The sequence below is a fragment of the Hevea brasiliensis genome, chromosome 12 (assembly GCF_030052815.1).
Source record: "Hevea brasiliensis isolate MT/VB/25A 57/8 chromosome 12, ASM3005281v1, whole genome shotgun sequence".
NCBI lineage: Eukaryota > Viridiplantae > Streptophyta > Magnoliopsida > Malpighiales > Euphorbiaceae > Hevea > Hevea brasiliensis.
Window position 1 is genome coordinate 56267694 of NC_079504.1, and position 18933 is coordinate 56286626.

General features: G+C 35.8%; 1 protein-coding gene across 2 annotated transcripts; it reads right to left on the bottom strand.

The window, feature by feature from the left end:
- Window positions 1–14321: 14321 nt before the first annotated feature.
- Window positions 14322–18637, bottom strand: LOC110653984 (cinnamoyl-CoA reductase 1). Of its 2 annotated transcripts, none has more exons than XM_021809840.2 (6): window positions 18423–18637; window positions 18146–18318; window positions 17879–18064; window positions 17566–17728; window positions 15136–15322; window positions 14322–14725 (listed from the first exon to the last, which is right to left on the bottom strand). In XM_021809840.2, the coding sequence occupies exons 1-6, from the start codon at window positions 18538–18540 to the stop codon at window positions 14581–14583; spliced, it is 972 nt and encodes a 323-aa protein (XP_021665532.2). In that variant the 5' UTR covers window positions 18541–18637; the 3' UTR covers window positions 14322–14580. The 2 variants fall into 2 exon arrangements, with proteins under 2 accessions (XP_021665532.2, XP_057987557.1); XM_058131574.1 differs by having other exon boundaries at window positions 18478–18624.
- Between the last annotated feature and the right edge of the window lie 296 nt (window positions 18638–18933).

Below are 18933 nucleotides of genomic sequence, written 5' to 3' on the forward strand. Positions count from 1 at the left end.
TTGTAATATAAGTAATCAATATTTTTTTAGAATATTAAAAAATAATGCTCTCTCTTTCATAGAAAAGTAAATTTTTTCTACAATATAGAAAATAAATCTCCCATAATTATAAAAGATAATACATATATATCTAGTGTACCTAATAATTTATCGAAAAAAAGATTTGAGAGAAATATTTCTCTCTTTGAGGGAATGGGTTTGAATAGGACCATTGGAGGGGAGGTGTCACACCCTACTCCCCCGTAAGATGTAACATGATCCCATAGTACACCTAATGAATTACCGTACTTCGCCTACCGATAACCCATTAGATACTACAAGGAATTTTAAAAACAATTTTTGTGAAATTTAAATCATCGATTAAAATCTGGTGTTATAAAATTTTTTTAAAATTTCGGCAAAGTGCCGGCTGTATTTTGAGAAAACAGTTCTTTAATCCTGCAAAAGAAAATGCTCCCAATATGTTTTCTTAAATACAACTTCAATAACTTCATTTGCACTTATAATTCAAATCTCAATAATCAAATCAATCTCCTCATAAAAGAAACATTTCATTGATTACAAGACTCAAAATTAATATTACAAAACTATTCAGATAAATGAAATCCTAAACTTACATTTACAATAATTTACATTTAATTACATACCAAAATATTTTACAAGAGTTTTTATACAACTGCTCAAATAATTTACATACATATTATTACATGCATACATCAAAACCTATGTACATAGGTATACCTATAATATACCTGGAGCTGATCTGAAAGTGTCTTCAAAGAAACTTACTCACTGCTCTATGCTCTTTTTACCTGCGACAGCATACAAAGCTATCGCTGAGTGGTGAACTCAGTGGTGCACAACTATAATTTAAAACATAGTACAATATACATTGACAAAATTTACAGCAAATAATTTGGAAATCTGAATACTCATCAAATTCCAAAACTCAAAATATTCATTGCCAATAATGTGAACCATTTGTATAAAATGACTTTGATCATGAAATTCAATTTACCAAATCATAACTAACCATTTAGGTAATTCCAACAAAATCAATTATACATAAATCATAATTCTTTACTATTCAAAAGCCATTCTGTATCTCAAAAACCATTATGTATCTCAAAAATCATTCTGTATTTCAAAAACTATTATGTATCTCAAAAATCATTATGTATCTCAAAAACCATTATGTATCTCAAAAATCATTTTGTATCTCAAAAACCATTATGTATCTCACTAACTATGCAAGACTAATCCGAAAGGGCCATCTTCGGGGTGATTCTAACTCCCTATGGTCGGGGAGGTCGAATCGGATTCTAACTCCCTATGGTCGGGGAGGTCGAATCATCGTGCACAGTACACATCACAATAATGAATCTTCCGCAAGGGCCATAACGATAAAAAACTTAGATCTAACCTCAAATCAGAGGAAAATCTAAGCCTGTGCACGTACCATGGTAATCAAAACACAACTAACTCCATTGTCTTCTCAACAAATGAGAGAGACGGGTAATAACCTAGTCAAGCATCTATAGTGAGATATAAAACAATATCACAATCCTTTTAGTGAGCATAAATCACAATATAATTCGATTCAAAGTCAATTCCAATATCCAATAATTTTTATGCTCATCACAATTCAAATCATAAATTTGCATTTTTCCATGAAATTTACCATCACAATTCAAAATATGTTCTATCACAATTTTCCAAAACATAATTTATTCAATCCATAACAATGCTTAATACTTGTGGAAATACCATTTCACAAAGCTAAATTCATACATACTATAACAATTTCAATAATCATTGAATTAAATCCAATGTTTGTTAAACATAATACATAAGAAAAATATGTCATTTAATCATATGAAATATTCAAGACAAAATCAGTTAAAAACTAGTTGTGCACAAACCTCTGATAACTGTCTCCTGGCCTTGACTCAGTGTTTCCTTCCCTTTTCCTGAGTCTTTACTAACTGAGAAACACAATTTAAAGTGTTTCAGTACTAAATGAAACTGTCTCTATCGATAATGCTTGATAAGTAATTCACTGAAAGCTATTATTTGCTTAATCACCTAATATATCGACCCTCAATGCGTTCTAGGTAAATTAGGTTTTAGTGTTACTAATATATCACATTCGATAGTCTTTTAGGGTTGGTACATGTTACCAATTTCATTTCCTTGTTTAGTGCATTTTATTGCAACTTGCTGGATTCCGGGATACTAGTTTGACCTAGCCGGACGACCTAGTTCTCTCAGTTTTCGAGTTTCGGTCAAAACTACAAACTTGTAGATCTATATCTTACGGAACGCGAGGCAAAATTTTAGGTCATTCTGAGTTATGTAGACCAAGTTATGGTCATTTTACTATTGCTGGTCAAATGGCATCAAATTTGGTCATTTTAGGTCAATTTTGGTCAACTTTGGTTCGGCCAGTTTTTGGACCCGAACTTGTGCAAGCTGTTTGACTTGCTTATGGTCATTTCTGGGCTTTAGTGTCTTCATAAGACTTGTAGATATGGGTCTTAACTATTCATGGTTAAAATTTCAGGTCAATTGGACCTGTTTTGAGTGAGTTATGGCCTAAACACTAACTGCTGCCTAAATGGTCAGTTTTCAGGCCTCACTTGCACTTAATCCGGATTTGGTCATTTTTCAAGCTACCTTGCAAGCAGAATTTTGGTATGCTTCCTTCATGAAAGTTGGCACATTTTGTGCCTAGTTTCACCTCCAATTGGTCTCATACCAATTGGAGCCACACACTTAAAGTTATAGGCTAAAATGCATATTGTCCTTAAATACATTTCTTAACATCTATCAATTGCACATTTACTTGCTATAAATCCACTTCTCTTACCAATTCTGATTTGGTACATTACCAAAACCATTTATCACTTCACAATAAAGTCACTTTGGGCATAATACAATATCCTCAATACACCAAATGAAACACTAATTCACAAAGTCCAAATACAACAATATGTACACATAAACACTCCTAATTATTACATACAATTTCCACAACCAATTTATATACACATTCATCAATCTTCAATGTCACAATTCACCCAATATCTTCATGAATTTAAACATTCATCAAGAAGTCCCAAGGCTGCCGAAATGCTCCCCATTGCCAAAGTTTCCCATGATTTCATCAACTTCCATTTCAAGTGCACAATCACCATATACATGTGGGATTAACTTACTAGGACATTAAATCACCCTACTCAACATGAATTCCCATCAAATATATGCATGAATATTTCATTAAATATACAACTCCATGGCTGTCCAAAATTGGATATGTCAATAACTTCTCAAATTTTAAAATTTCTTCACAAAGCAAACACCCATAACATGCTTACAAACTTTAACAAAGAAATATTCAAAAATACAAACTTACCTATTGTTAGGATTTGTTAAATCTTCACTAAAACTTCTTGAAATTGTTATCAAACTCTTCCTTGTGATGTGGGGATAAATTTTAATGAAGATAGGTGTGGGAAAAGAAGGCTTGAACATGGAATTGTTAAGGTTTGAAGGTGGGCGGCCATGGGAGCTTTTGTTGGAGTTCATTCGGCCATGGTGATTCCCAAGCTTGAAGATGAAGTTGCAGATTGTATAATGGGTGTACACCTGCCCATTTAGTTCTTAGTTTATTCCATAGCGGTCCACTTACACAAATTAATTCATTTTATATGTTAAATTTTCATTTATTCCACATTAAACCCATAATTTTTGCTATTTACTTTATATACCACCAATTTAATTTTTCATTATATTTTCCAAGTGTAATATTATTTATTTTTAATGGACATTTAGGTCAAAAGACAACTCGGGATGTCAAATGACCATAATGCCCCTGTTCGGGTTACATTCCCGATTTTTCGGTAACACCGGGTTTTGTCCGTTTTTCGATTTCTCACTTTTCTTTGTACTAATTAATTAATTTTTCTTTGATATTTCTAATGATATTTATACTTTAATAGGGGTCTCTTTAAGTCTTAAAAATATTTTTGGGGTTCCGCATGATTCGAGGGCAGATCAACGGTCCACGCCGTGACTTCCCGGTGCGGTCACCCATCGCTAGGGTTCTCGGCTCGCTTAACTTGGTTACCTTTCTTTGCTATTATTTTTCCTTTGTTTTTCTTGTATTTTCTTTTCTTGTATTTCATTATTTTATGTCTCCTCCCTCATATAAAAATGTAGTTCTAGGCATCCTAGCTGTCCGGACAACACTGGTCACCGGAATAGTAGAACGCACTACCGAACATAGGGGTGTTACAGGAGGTCTGAGTTATATACAATAATAATGCAGGACATGAATTAAACTAGCGTCTAGCAATTGATAGAACCTTGTAGGCGGGTCAGGATACATTTTATCTTTACCTTTATCAATCTTTCTTTTGGCAAGTTGAGATTCCTCCGAGGAGGATGGGCTCTTAAGTTCATATCGGGTAGGTGTGGGACTTGGTATGAACAAGGGAGATGGGTTATAGGTTACTGGAGCTGGCTCATAGCAGAGAGTACCTATAGAAAGGGAAGAGGCATAATAGCATGAGTACATTATATATATGGTAAGGGCTCCCGGCTTATCTTGGTATCAGAGCCTGATTATGTCCGTATAATACATACTTCAATGGTGAGTAAGGAGAAACTCCCAACCCTTGATATTTTATCAAACTATTTCTCTATTTTCTGCCATCTTCTTTCATTAATTGGTATATTGGCTGGAAACTAGTAACTGCTTAATTCTTTCATAGAAGGTAGAGCACCTTTTAGACACAATGGCACGTACCAAGCATGGCTTGCCAAACACCTACCCCTGCTACTGAAACTGTTCTTCAGTCTCCTTCTCCCTCTGAGATTGTAAATCTCACCTCATCTTTATCATTTTCTTCACCCCTTAGAAGAACATTGTCTTCCCGGATTGATAATCTCATTGAGATAGCCACTCTACCAGAAGACGCACAGGTTGGAGAATCACTCCTACCCCTTCTCAGCCCCTACAATATTTATAGACGATCTAGATCTTTAATTAGATCTATCAGATCTCTCATCTCTTCCAGAAAATCCTTATCTAAGGAGTATGTTCAAGCTTCTTAAATGGATCAGTGTTCTCTTCAGAGCTCATCAGCTGAACAGTACGTGACTTTAGAAATCCCACCTCAACTAATTCTAAGATGGAGACAGGAGGGATTTTCTCATCTTCACTTTGGAGCCGTTAGACTTATCCTCAGTCTACATGGAAGGCGTGGGCTTCCAGTTATGACTAGGGTGTCACTTCTTGACACTAGGTTCTTACAATATGAACATGCAGTAATTGGAACGTGTTTTACCACTTTGCATACTGGGAGCGTGGTACTGACATTCTTTCCAAATTATAATCTCTCGCTAAGAGATCCACATCTTAGCACTACTCTAAAAGTCTAAATTCAACTAACAGGCGCAGCACAAGTAACATCATCCATGATGGCTACTTTGCACCACCAGATCATCTACAAGCTGCAAGATCATGCAGTAGACCTATCACAGCCATCCGTTTCCAATGATGCTTTGCTCGTCTTAGCTGATACTGAAATACCCTGACTATAGTCCAGATACCTCGACAACTGCCTAGAAGTGAGCTTGAGCAGCTCATTCCAAAGGATTGGTTAACAAATTATGAAAGGCTTCATTCAACTTCTCAACCGATCCAGATTACAAAATCTTCTTTCAAAAGAAATGATGATGGTACTGTACAGACTACCTTCTAGCCACCTCGACACTCCACAAGATCCTTACCTATGTTTCAGACCATGATGATCTAGCCATTAGAAAAGGAGCAGGAAGATTATCCCATTGGAGCAGTAACTCTAGACAACCATTATATCTATCCCCAGAAGATAGATGGTCACTGTCCCTGGAATCTCCCAGGATCTGGAATGTGTGATGAAGATTGTGATTGTTGTGACAATTACTGGGAAAATGAATATGATCATCCTTTGTCTGACAAGAAATGGAAGAAGCTTACCAAGAAAACCAAGAAGGCCTCTTGCAGACCACAATAAGTTCTCAGAAGAGATTATCTAGATAATAGTCTATGGATTGGTATCCATGAAGAAACCAAGCAGAAGAAACCTCTTCCCATTTATGAACTTGCTCTAGAGATCATCAGATAAGAAGAAAGGAGGCAACCTCGGAGATAACCTCCTCCTCCTCCTCTTGAACCAACATGTTCTCCTCCCCCTGCACTACCCTTGGTGCAACCTTGTATGATGTTCTCTCCTGCCTCTTATGAAGCATATTTTCCCCCACTAGCTCAACAGACAGACTAGCAAACCAAAATCTCTATCAGACCTTTCAATAATTCAACTAAGGTTGACACTGAAGGTCAGATAACCCCGATCACTTAAGCTGTAGAAGTTCTGAATTGACAGACAAAGAATGCAGCTGTCCAGAACAAGACATTGCAACGAATTGACTCCAAGATTGATCAGGTCCTTACGATGACTCAGCATATTGATCAAAAGGTCGATTCTTTCACTGCATTCGCTCAGAACATGTACAGAGATTTACAAGGAAAGATTATACAACTTGACAAGGACTTAAAATCTTTGATCCAACAATAGAGATTTGGGATGGAATTCAACCAGAAGGAAGCTGAAATCAGAAGGCTAAAGAAATAGTTAGCCCAGGTTGAAGCAGACCTGCACAAACCAACAGAAGCCCTATTTCTTACAGCCCATTTTCCACACAAATGTCTCATAATCCTTTCCTTCCCACTCTTGAACCTACTTACTCCCCTTTCGGCCCTTTTAACTATTCCTATGAGCCAGCTCTAGTAACCTACAACCCATCTCCCTTATTCAGACCAACTCTCACACCTACCCGATATGAACTTAAGAGCCCATCCTCCTTAGAGGAATCTCAACCTGCCAAAAGAAAGATTGATAAAGGCAAAGATAAAATGTATCCTGACCCTCCTCCTCAGCACATGATATCAATGCCTTCTGAGCCAGAAGATGACTCTCCAGAAGAATTGTCCAGTGATGATAGTGAAATAGGACAAATGGACATTACAACATTATTGATGTCTGATCCTCCGCCAGCTTCGTCACAAACTGGTCCTTCACCAACCACGAATTCTACCAGTGGCACTACAGGACCTACTACTGGGCCTCCTCAAGCCCAAGATCCGCATGTAGAAATTCCTGAGGATGATCCAATCTTGGATTTTAACTTCCAAGGAGCCCAACAACAATCCAGGCCCAGCTCAGGCCCATGGTTCACATTAGATGATGTTCCCCCATCAAAGTAGAGAGATCGCCTTGCAGAATTCAAGGCTTAGCTTGATGTTCAAATGCTTCGAGATGGTGCTGATTCTCATGCTGTTCTTAGAGAATTTATATCTCGAACTGTTGGTACATTACAAAACTGGTTTACCTCCATTAGAGAATATCATAAAGCCCAGTTTTGTCATCTAAATACTATACAAGCTGTCAACGCCATTTTTGCTGAATTTCTTGGAGACGCTTCCCTGTATAGCAAAAAATTTCGTCAAGAATACTTTGACATGCGATGCTGTTCTTTTAAAAGGACAGATATCGAGAGACATTATCAATGCATGGCCTAGCATTACTACCTGTTGAATGGGTATAATGATGTCAATCTCAGGCATACATACATTGCCTCTCTCCCAGAGGCTCTCTAACCAGAACTCCACAGAAGCATTGCTATTACCAGAAGAGCAATGAATGCCATCACCATCGGAGAGATCCATCAAATGACTTTAGCCTGCCTGGATAAGATGTGTGAGCAGCAGAAGTTATTCAAGGATATTATTGATAATATTAAGGCCTTGAAAAACTTTTGCGAGAAGTCCCACCTTGCTATCAAATGCAAGGAAAAGAATTGTGAGTGCAGACCTAAGAAGAAGGGATACTATAAGAAGTATTATGGTTCTTCAGGATCGAAACCCCCTTTCAAACAGTGAAAAGGGAAGAAGCCAGTCAGATATTTTCGAAAAAGGAGAACAGGCACAAAGAAATCTGTTTGATGTTACATTTGTGGCAATCGGGGCCACTATGCAAAGAACTGCCCCAATAATCCTAACAAGGCTGTTAAACTCCTACAGCACATCCAGCAAGCTTCTCACATTTCCTTAGAGAATGATGATATCGAATCTTTATTCTTTGAACAAGATGAACTAGATGAAGAAATTATTTTCGCCCTTGGAGCAGATACTGATTTTCACCAAGACTACTCTCTATCCTTGGAAGATTCAGAATTTGACACTGAGGCCCATTATCCTTCTTACCTAGCCCAACATATCCAATCCTCTCATCCAACTCAAAACCCAGACACTATTCTAATCCCACTAGTACCACTTCACATCCTCCCTAGCAAGTATGATCGACCCATCAGCGTAATTGGTTTTCTCGATACTGGAGCCCATAAAAGCATGATGAACCCAGCCATTTTACCTCCAGAATACTGGGTCCCTCATACATAATATTTTAAGGCAGCAGATGGAAATGTTTTCAAGACCAGCCTTATTACTAAATAACCCATTGGGATACAATTCTTTCCCACCTGTGTTCTTTGGACCAAGGTCATCGAGTCAGACCTTCCTGATAAAGACTTGCTAATTGGTTTTGACTTATAGCAGCAAGCGAAACATCTGAAGATCCTTCCAACAGAATTAAAATACAAGAGGAGTTTTCAACCATTCACCTCTGTCCCGAGGTTGTACTCTTTGACTGATGCCTCAATTGAATTTCAAGAACACAAGGAATTTCTCCTAAGATGTTGTGCTGACTCTCATGCACAGTTCCATCATCACCATCCCTTGTGGAAAAATCCAGAGTTTTTTGTCAATCTCCCATTCAAGCTCAATGAAGATATAAATCCGACCAGAGCATCACACCCGGGGATGAATCCAACAGACTTAGCCTTGGCCTAAGAAGAGTGCAAACAACTATTCCAACAGGGTCTCATAGAACCCACATCCTCTCAATGGGCTTGCAAGGCTTTTTATATGGAAAAGAGATCTGAAAGACTAAGGGGAAAAAAGAGACTTGTCATTGACTACAAACCCCTCAACCATTTCCTTCAGGATGATAAGTTCCCTTTACCAAAACCTGAAGCCTTGTTCACCCAACTCCATGAGGCCCACATCTTCTCAAAATTCAATCTCAAAGTAGGATTTTGGCAATTGGGCATCTATCCCTCAAATAGGCCCAAAACAGCTTTCTGTATCCCTACAAGCCAATACTAGTGGATTGTTCTCCCATTTGGCCTCAAGACAGCCCCATCTGTTTTCCAAAAGGCCATGACAAAGATATTCGAGCCGATACTCCACAGTGCTCTCATCTATATAGATGACATCCTCCTGTTCTCAAAAAATGTTACAGCCCATAAAGAACTCTTATCCACTTTCCAGACCTTAGTGGATTCTCATGGCATCATGCTGTCTGAAAAGAAAAGCTCTTTGGCCCAGACTGATATTGACTTCCTTGGAATGAAGTTCAAAGACGGGAAATACCAATCGGGACCTCACATTGCAGAAGAACTGTTAAAGTTCCCTGACAAGGACTTATCAGTAAAACAGATACAACAGTTCCTTGGTATTATCAACTACATCAGGAAATTTATTCCACATGTTGCCACTCACACCAGCTAGATGTCAAAGATGCTTAGGAAGACTGCACCACCTTGAAAAAAGAAACAAACAGAAGCAGTCAAGGCACTAAAGGAAGTGGTTTCAAATCCGCCACCTCTAAAGATTCCTAGCATGGAACACCGACCCCTTCAGACTGATGCTATTGACATCCACTGGGGTGCTATCCTTATTGAAGAAATCCAAGGAGAAAAGCATATCTGCGGACATGCTAGTGGAAAATTCCCAGAGCCACAGAAGCACTACCATTCAGTATACAAAGAGATATTGGCTGTCAAAAACGGAATAAAGAGATTCGAATTCCACCTCATTGGCCACCACTTTACTATGGTTATGGACAGCTCATCCTTTCCGAAGATCCTAGACTTCAAGAATAAGTCTCTCCCTGAACCACAGCTTCTGAGGTTAAAGGACTAGTTCGCTAAGTATAAACTCACAGTCCACCACATTAGAGGGAAGCATAACTTAGTTCCAGACCTACTGTCCAGACCCAAGGAACTTCACCTCATAAAGTCTCATTTTACATTCCCCTGATCTTCATGGCATCCTCATCTCCCCCACATACTCCTAGTTTCCTTGTTCCCACTCCGGACAGTTTTCCACCTGGCTGTTCTCCCAATCAGCCCATTCCAAAAATAGCTCAATTTTCAAAGGATCACCTGTTCCATTATCTGAGCGCCAGGAATACTCTAAGGGGACTGGTCCCCTCCTCATCTATCTTTATTCCTGACAAATCCTTCCTCACATGTTTTAGTATCCATCCTGACAGAGACGTCATCCTTAAGGAATTATGGCTCCTATGGTGCATGGTTACTCTCTATTCTACAGGAATAGAGTGCTCGCTCACAAGTTTGTATCAACACACTCTAGACAGGACAAACAGGACCCTCTTGTTCAGATTCCTGGAATAGTTCTAGCCCATCTCAGCATGGCAATACAACCTCAAACGTCTCATAGACACCCATGGGATTGAGGACAGGCCCATCAGAACTCAGCCTAACATCAGAACCATGTTTATCATGCATAAGCCTTTTTCCAGAAGGCTTGATGGACTTCTCTGGACCCAAAACACTGAGTATGAATGGAGGACCTATGAAGGGTCTATTACTGAAAAGGACACTATGGGACCACTAAGAAAACAACTGGCAGAGCATCTTTGCGAAATCAATGGCTACCAATCTCTAACCCTTCCTCACGTGAATTGTACGTCTCTCGGTCCCATCTGGTCTCTCACTGATGAACCTATAGATTGGTCTCATCCAATCTAGCAAGATTCTTAGGATCCAATGGACATCGAGGCACGAGAAGCCATTGAGAATGCTGACCTACCATCACCTGTGCACCGACAGTGGCCAAAGGACTTTTTTGGAGTTGATGACTCAGATGATTCTGACTATGACATATTTAATCTGTCAACAACGCCATGATAAAGTTAAAGTCTGTCGGTCAATCATGTAATAAGTGTGCTTTATTTTGCTTTATTCCTTTGTCTGCTTTAGAGTGTCAGTAACCAGTAACTAACCGGTTGCCTGTAATCCCAGAGCCTCCAAGTCTATATAAGGAGTTGCTCTCTTCAGTTATAACTAGACTTAATTTTTCTCTGAAATAATGTTGTGAGTTTTCTTCCATGGCTTTCTAAACTCTCTCTCTTTCTCCTGAAAACCTTAGAACGTATATTATACTTTTATGATCAGAGATACGTATGCTCTACACTTGTCTCAATAGAGGATCCTGTGTATCAGAAATATCTTTGTTATGATATTAGATGCGACGATCTCGATAAAAGCGCCTTGATTTTTAAAGCTATCACACCTATAACAGCAAGCTATTCGCTATTATAAATCATGTCTAGCTATTTTTTATTCATAGTTTTGACTTTTCTTCGCATCTTTTTTTGTTTAATTTTTTACCATTTGGACGCTAGCTTAAAAAGCATCTACCACCCTCTCTTCTCCTGGTCAACAAAAATCCCTCCACTTTGATAATTATTTCTACTGTTACCCCTTTTTTGTAATTAGTTTTCTTAATTGCAATGTCTTGAAAATATGCTCTCATCGTTGCCCATTTTTTGCTCTCAAAGAGTCGCGTGAACTTTGGGCGTTTGCTGTGAGCCTCCTCACTAATAGAAACAACAAACTTAAGTTGTGAAACTTTTTCACTCTCCTCTCATTTATTTTTTCCTCTTCATACAAGTATTTATAATGGCACAGTTGTGATATCCTTGAATTCTTAAAGATAATTAATCATGTAACATAATTAATTACAATCACTATCTCATTTTATCATCATCATCAACATTTAATTATCATTGTCATCACCATTTAGTCATCACTACCATTCAACTAATACTCACAATAATTATTATTATTTATTATTAATATTATAAATAAATTAAATATTAAAATAAAATTTATCATCACATTATATTACTTATATTTTTATTTTAAAATTAAACGTAGAAAAAATAGTATTTTCAATGTTTTCCCATAAAATTGAAACTCTAATTTTCGGTGATATTTGAAAGTTAAAATAAAAAAAGTTTTCTTTAGAACATATTATTTTAATATTTTAAAATTTTATTTAATTATTTTAATATTTTTATAATTAAAATACAATACATTTAACTTTTTTTAACATTAAAAAGATTTTGAAATTTTTATTTCTCCCCTGAACCAAGCAACTTACGAAAACCACTTTTGGGCTTAAATATGCTCTTTAAATTTTGAATTAGTTTTACCCATCCTTCAATTTATAAGTTGTTTTGAAGTATCATAAAAACCATTTAATTTTAATTTGATACACTCTTCTTCGCATTAACACTCTTTCTCTATTCCTATTCTCTCGTCTTTCCTGTTCAGTCTTTCTCTTCTCAAGTCTATTTTTATTGATACGTCTCTCAACTAGCGAAATTCTATTTTTTTTGTTGCAAGAAAGAATATATTTTTTTTATTATTATTAAAATACTAATATAGCATTTTTAACCCAGCTTTTGAGCAGAACTCGTAATGAAATTTGACCAAAAAGATTGAGTGGTATCAAATTAAAATTAAATAATTTTTATAAAACAAATTGATGTTGAGCAAGCGCACTGAATTAACCCTATAAGTTTTAAAGCGTTTTAATTTCTATACCACAACACAGCTATATTTAGTATAACGTAATCAAAGTTGTAATATAATTACGATTACATTATATATTTGATTATGTTATTTGATAATACAAAAAAATTTGACATAATGAAATGATAATTATTTAACATAATTAATTACATTTAAAGTAACTTAATGATTATTAAATACAAAAATAGATATAACTATGAATACTTTTTTTGATTTTTTTATTTATTATCAATACTATCATCATCGTCACTAAATCATCACTGCTACTATTACTACCACTACTATGTCACCGTCACCACCACCGCTACCACCACCACCATCGTGTTATCACCATTGCTATCACAATTACTTTGACTACTATTATTACCACTTAATTATTATTATCATCTTTACCACTACCTGGCCACTACCACTACCACTATCTCACCTTGCCACCACTATCACTATCACCATCTAACTACCGTTGTCACCTCTACTTAGCCACAACTACCACTCAACTGCCAATCATAGAAACCATTACTATTTATTATTAATATTATAAATAAATTAAATATTAAAATAAAAATTATGATTACATTATACTACTTATATTTTTATTTTACAATCAAACAGAAAAATATAATGGCAATTATATTACATTATATTATAATTTTAATTATATTATATAATTAATTACATTACGTTTTATCAAACATAACAAAGATCTAAAATAATTGCTAGTTAAATTCGCAAGTTGATCTATTTTTGCTATTGGTTTACTTTATCACAATTCACTTCCTTGGCTCAACCTTTATTGGAATTCAAAAGCAACAAATTTGCAATTGCGCACCATTTTGATGACAAATAGCAGAAATAACTTATTGAAAGAACATAGCAGAGTTAGCAGTGAAGTATTAGAATAGCATATTGAAATCCCAAGAACTTAACCACCCAATAACTTCTTCGCCTCATGTTAATTTGACGTATATAAATAACTAAATAGGCAATATTTTTTTTGGTTTCACTTTTGTTTATGCTTTCTTTCTCATGATTTCTCATGATTGTATTATACCTAATGACAAAAGGCTTTTTTTTTCACTACAAGATCTCATACTCAAGCCACTGTAATTATAATTAAGTCTTCTGATGATTACATTTTATATTTAATGAAATAACAATAATTAATTATAATAATTAATTATACTAAAAATAATATAACGATAATTATAAATAAAAATAAATATAATTATAATTATTTATTTTTACTTTTCCTATAAATACTATAACTACCATAATCGCTATTGCCTACACCTATTATCATCATTGTTATACCACCACCACCTATTACCTTCATTGCTATAATACCACCACCACTACTTAAATATCACACGGCCCTTACCACCACCACAACCACCTAACTATTGCTATAGCCGCCGCTGCCACTATTAGATCACTACCATCACTCGATTACCAATCACCATCACTCAATTACCAATCATTACCGCTTACTATTAACATTATAAATAAATTAAATATTAAAATAAAAAAAATCATTAAATTACACCACTTATATTTTATTTTGTAATTAAACATAAAAATGTATTGACAATTACATTACATTACATTATAATATTACATTATAACTTTGATTACATCATTGCCTTGCATTACATTACGCTTTTACCAAAGTAACCTAGGAAGTACTTCTATCGGGCACAACATCCACACGCATGGACTCCAGTTATTCCATTCACACAATTCCTCGCTAATCATCAGCTCTAGATCATATATGGGCACCTAAAGCTTCAATTAAGGAATCAATCCCTTGCTTTTTAGACTCTCAACTGCATCCTTGATAATTTGCTCCATGGGAATAAATTCTAAGCCCAAGTCCATCAGTTTCTTAGCCCCATCCTTAGCCCTCAACAGCCCAGGCTGGGTATCCTTTGGCAAACTGCAACAAGTGACACATGAAGGGTCCTTTGTTATTCATATCATCATCCAGACTACTGAATTCCCAGAATTTCACAGAGGTGACAATGTACCAATCTTAACTCACAAAACAGCAACTAATGTAGCACCATGCTCACGCATAAGAAAGCTCTCTATGACAATAAACAGTTTGACCAAATAATTTTGCTGATCCTTGCACTAGGCCAAGAAACTTTAAGTAAACTGGAAAGTTGATTCAAAGGTTTTTTGAAGAGATAAAGCTAGCAGAAAAGGAATCGTTTAGTTAACTATATTCCTTACTTAGCTAAAACGGTAAAGATCATTTTGGCAAGATATTTGATTTCATAACATAGTAGAGTTTGGTACATTGCCAAGGCATAACAGATGCACATGGTTTATCAAACTTGTTACCTGGGAATCTTATATTCGGGATATAGCTCTGCAACCTTGGCCACAAAGTCGCCATAATGAGATATGGCTTCAACACATAAATGCCTACCAGATGCTGATGGGTTTTCATACACCATGATATGTGCCAAGGCTACATCTTTAAAATGAACAGATCCCATAAAGAAATTCTCGTATGTCTCTGTGCAACCTGCAAAGAGGATAAAATGTCATTGTTAAACATTTCCTAATTGATGGGATAAGAAAAATGGAATTCTAAATTTAATACACGTTTGCTTATTGCAGCATAGGAAGTTCAAAATCCGGATGATTCCACTACCATTATGATTTGCAGGCAGCAATCAGTCAATGCCTACTAGTATGATAGAAAGTTAGCAAAAAGGAATAGAGCATAGTCAGAGACAGATGACAGCAACTAATTAAAAGTTATAATCTTTATGAATAGCTAGTTTTTTAAATTTTAATACATCATTCATAAAACATTTTCCGTATCACCTGGTCAAGATCCAGCTAGGTGAAAAGTTTTTTTCCACTGCCTAACAAAAACTTTAAACCAAACACTTACAAAGTTGAATCCTCAAAATGTCTTATTTCAAACATGAACAACTTAAATAGCTAGAGTTTTGTTTGTTTCACTGAAAATATCCACAAAAGAAATTGCATAGAGAACATTTTATAAGAAATTTAATCATTTTCTTCTATTTGTTAATATCATTAAAAGGCTAAATGGACAGAAATGGGCAAACATTTTTGCAAATTAGCAGTTATATCCAAACGTTCTAATTTTGAACCAAATATCCCAACCTTTAATATCAAAACCTCAAAGTCTGCAGCAACAAAATACAGATTTTAGGGTTCATTTTTTATCCACAACAAAAAGCATTAACTTTCTTTTTTTTTTTCCATCAATAACTACTTCAAGTAAACCAAATTCAAAATTCCCCAAATTGATTTTGAGGTTTGGTTCCCAATCTTAAATGTTGGGACATATGGTCCAAAATTAGAACATTTGGATATAATTGCCAAAATTAGAGCATTTGAATATAATTGCTAAAATTTCTAGCCTTTTGTGTCCAATAGGCTTTACTAAAATAAACTAAAAATTATTTTCAGAAATTTTGGAGTAAACTCAAACCAATTAATTTTGCATCAATGAGGAAGACCATGACGATGTTTGAACTCATAAGAAGTCTATACACCACTTGATTTTACTCTACTTCAATAAAAGCAAAATAACACCCAAAAAAAAAAGGAAGTAAATTGCTGGATTTGCCGACAATTGGTGGTTAATGAAGTATTAAGCATTAGTATACGGCTAGTTTCATTAGTTTTCCCGAGTAAGCAAAATCCCAGAACTTAAAGCATTAGCCAGGAAAATTTTTCCCATTGGAAAATTTTTCCTACATCTGTCAAACACCAAAAAATTGCCAAAAGTGTTTTCCACAAAAGCATTTTCTACAACCAATTAAACAAGTTAGAGCCTAAAACATAATTCACTCTTTACTAGATTGGAGAGATGCCAGAGTGTAGAGAAAGACTTGAGAAGAAAGGAATGAAGTGAATGCTATTTCCCTTGTTCAATAGAAGAGAAGTTAAGAAGAGGGGAAATGATAAGCAAAAGAGCTCATCTTTCACAGCTACACAATCATTTCCTTCCAAAGGGGAAGGAAATGTGAAGGAAAGGATGCTTTAAATGAATTTTTATCAATTTATCTTCATCATCAATTTTCTCTCCTCTTTTATCCTTCCTTTCTAAACAACAGAAAAGGAGAAAACAACTTCCACGCACTTTCATGTATTTTCCCGCTCTTTTACCCATTTCATTCCCTCCCTTTCTTTACTACTAACAACCGAATATCTTAAACCTAGCACCAAAACAGCCACATATTTTCAAATTCAGTATCCACCTGAAACCTTAATCAGATTCGATGAGCTAAGGTAAACAGGCAACTTACAAAAAAAGAAAAAAAAATTATGCTGTTGAGTTAAATTCCTCAAGCGACAATTAACAAATTGAATCGCAAGCCTAAGACTCCTAAATATTCAAATGTTAAGTTGTAGTTGAAGGAAAAAAAAAATACAAGTGTTTTAATTAAAGCAGTGATCGTGAGGGATCTGAGGGAATAAAAAAAAAAAAAGCACTCTGATCTTTCACTACTTCAGAACATTCATATGGGATTACAAAAGAATAATAGTTATGGCTTCAGTCTGTACAATCACACAGTGGCGGAGTAAACAAGGGATTGATGGAAGTGAAGGATTTCTAGGTACTATAGCGTGTGCAAAAAGTTGACAGCATCCTTTCATGGTAGGACAAACTTTCAAGCGGATGAAAATTCCCAGATAAAAACCTTGTTGAATTACATCATTATCATTATACAAACTGTAGCACAGTTACAGTTAATTAAGAGCAAGGTTAGCGAAGAACATTACCTTGTAAAAGGCGCACAAGTATCAACATGCTTGCATTCAGGGTTGGTGGGATAACAGGGCCCATCACCGTACCAGGGTTTACCACCACCACATCCAAACCTTTCTCCTTGGAAAATTCCCATGCAACTTTCTCAGCCAGTGTTTTGGACAGTGGATACCATAACTATCACAGAACAATACTTTCCATTTCAATACTCGGCCCGGAGAGACAACTCAATGATATAATAATAGTATAGAGCGCTGTGAAGTCTCGACGGTTGTGACGTCGAGCTCCGGTTAAAACCAACTAAAAAAGAAATAATGAAGTACTCACTTCATTTTGCTTGCAGTAGTCAATATCTGTCCAGCAATCCTCTGCCTTGACAACGTCTGCTGGCCACTGAGGGCTCGGCGTTATAGCAGATATGGATGACGTGACCACCACGCGCCCCACCCCTTTCTCCTTGGCCGCCATAAGTACATTCTGGGTCCCTTTAATTGCTGGATCCAGAAGCTCCTTCTGTTCTCAAAATAGAGAATTTGAACAAATAAATCAACCAAAATCTAAAACCAAAAAGCGAATAGAGATAAAATACACTACTTGAGGATCTTGGACTTTATCAACGATGCAGGGAGAGGCCAGGTGGAATACGCCTGCACAGCCGTCGATAGCGGCGAGAATGGAGTCATAGACAAGGAGGTCGATTTGGTAAAGACGAAGACGCAAGTCTGCTCCTTCCATGGCTTGTAGATGCTTCGTTTCTTTCTCATCCTCTTGATAAGACAAAATCAAATTTGAGATAAAGCTTTGGTTTAGAAGAACAGAAGCTAAATACGGTGGAAATTGAAGAGGAAAAAAAAAGATATTTGAGAGTAACTGAGATTTTTGACGGTGGCGTGAACGGTGTAGCCGCGTTCGAGAAGGAGACGTACCAACCAAGAACCGATGCAACCGCTTCCTCCGGTGACGCAAACCACCTCTCCCTCCGTCGTCATTTCTTTTCTCCCCCTCTTATTCTTTGGCTTCCACTCACTGTCTCTGCTATGTTTGGTTTCTTGCGGTATTTTCCACTTCACTCTCTACGCTGCTAAATTTGTTTCACAAAATAAATCTTATAATTATAATTAAATAAAATATTAAAATCTAAACAAATAAAAACACTACAAATTTTGACACTATTTATTTATTAATTTATATTTTTCTGTTGAAATTTACACTCTGCCTCCGCAGAAATGATAAGATTAAGCCCTGTTTATTTTATTTTTAAAAGATATTTTTAATATTTTTTAATATTTAAAACAATTAAAAAAATATTAACATTTTTTAAAAAAATTATTTTTTATTTTTTAAATTTTAATAATTTTATTAAAAATTAAAAACAATTATAT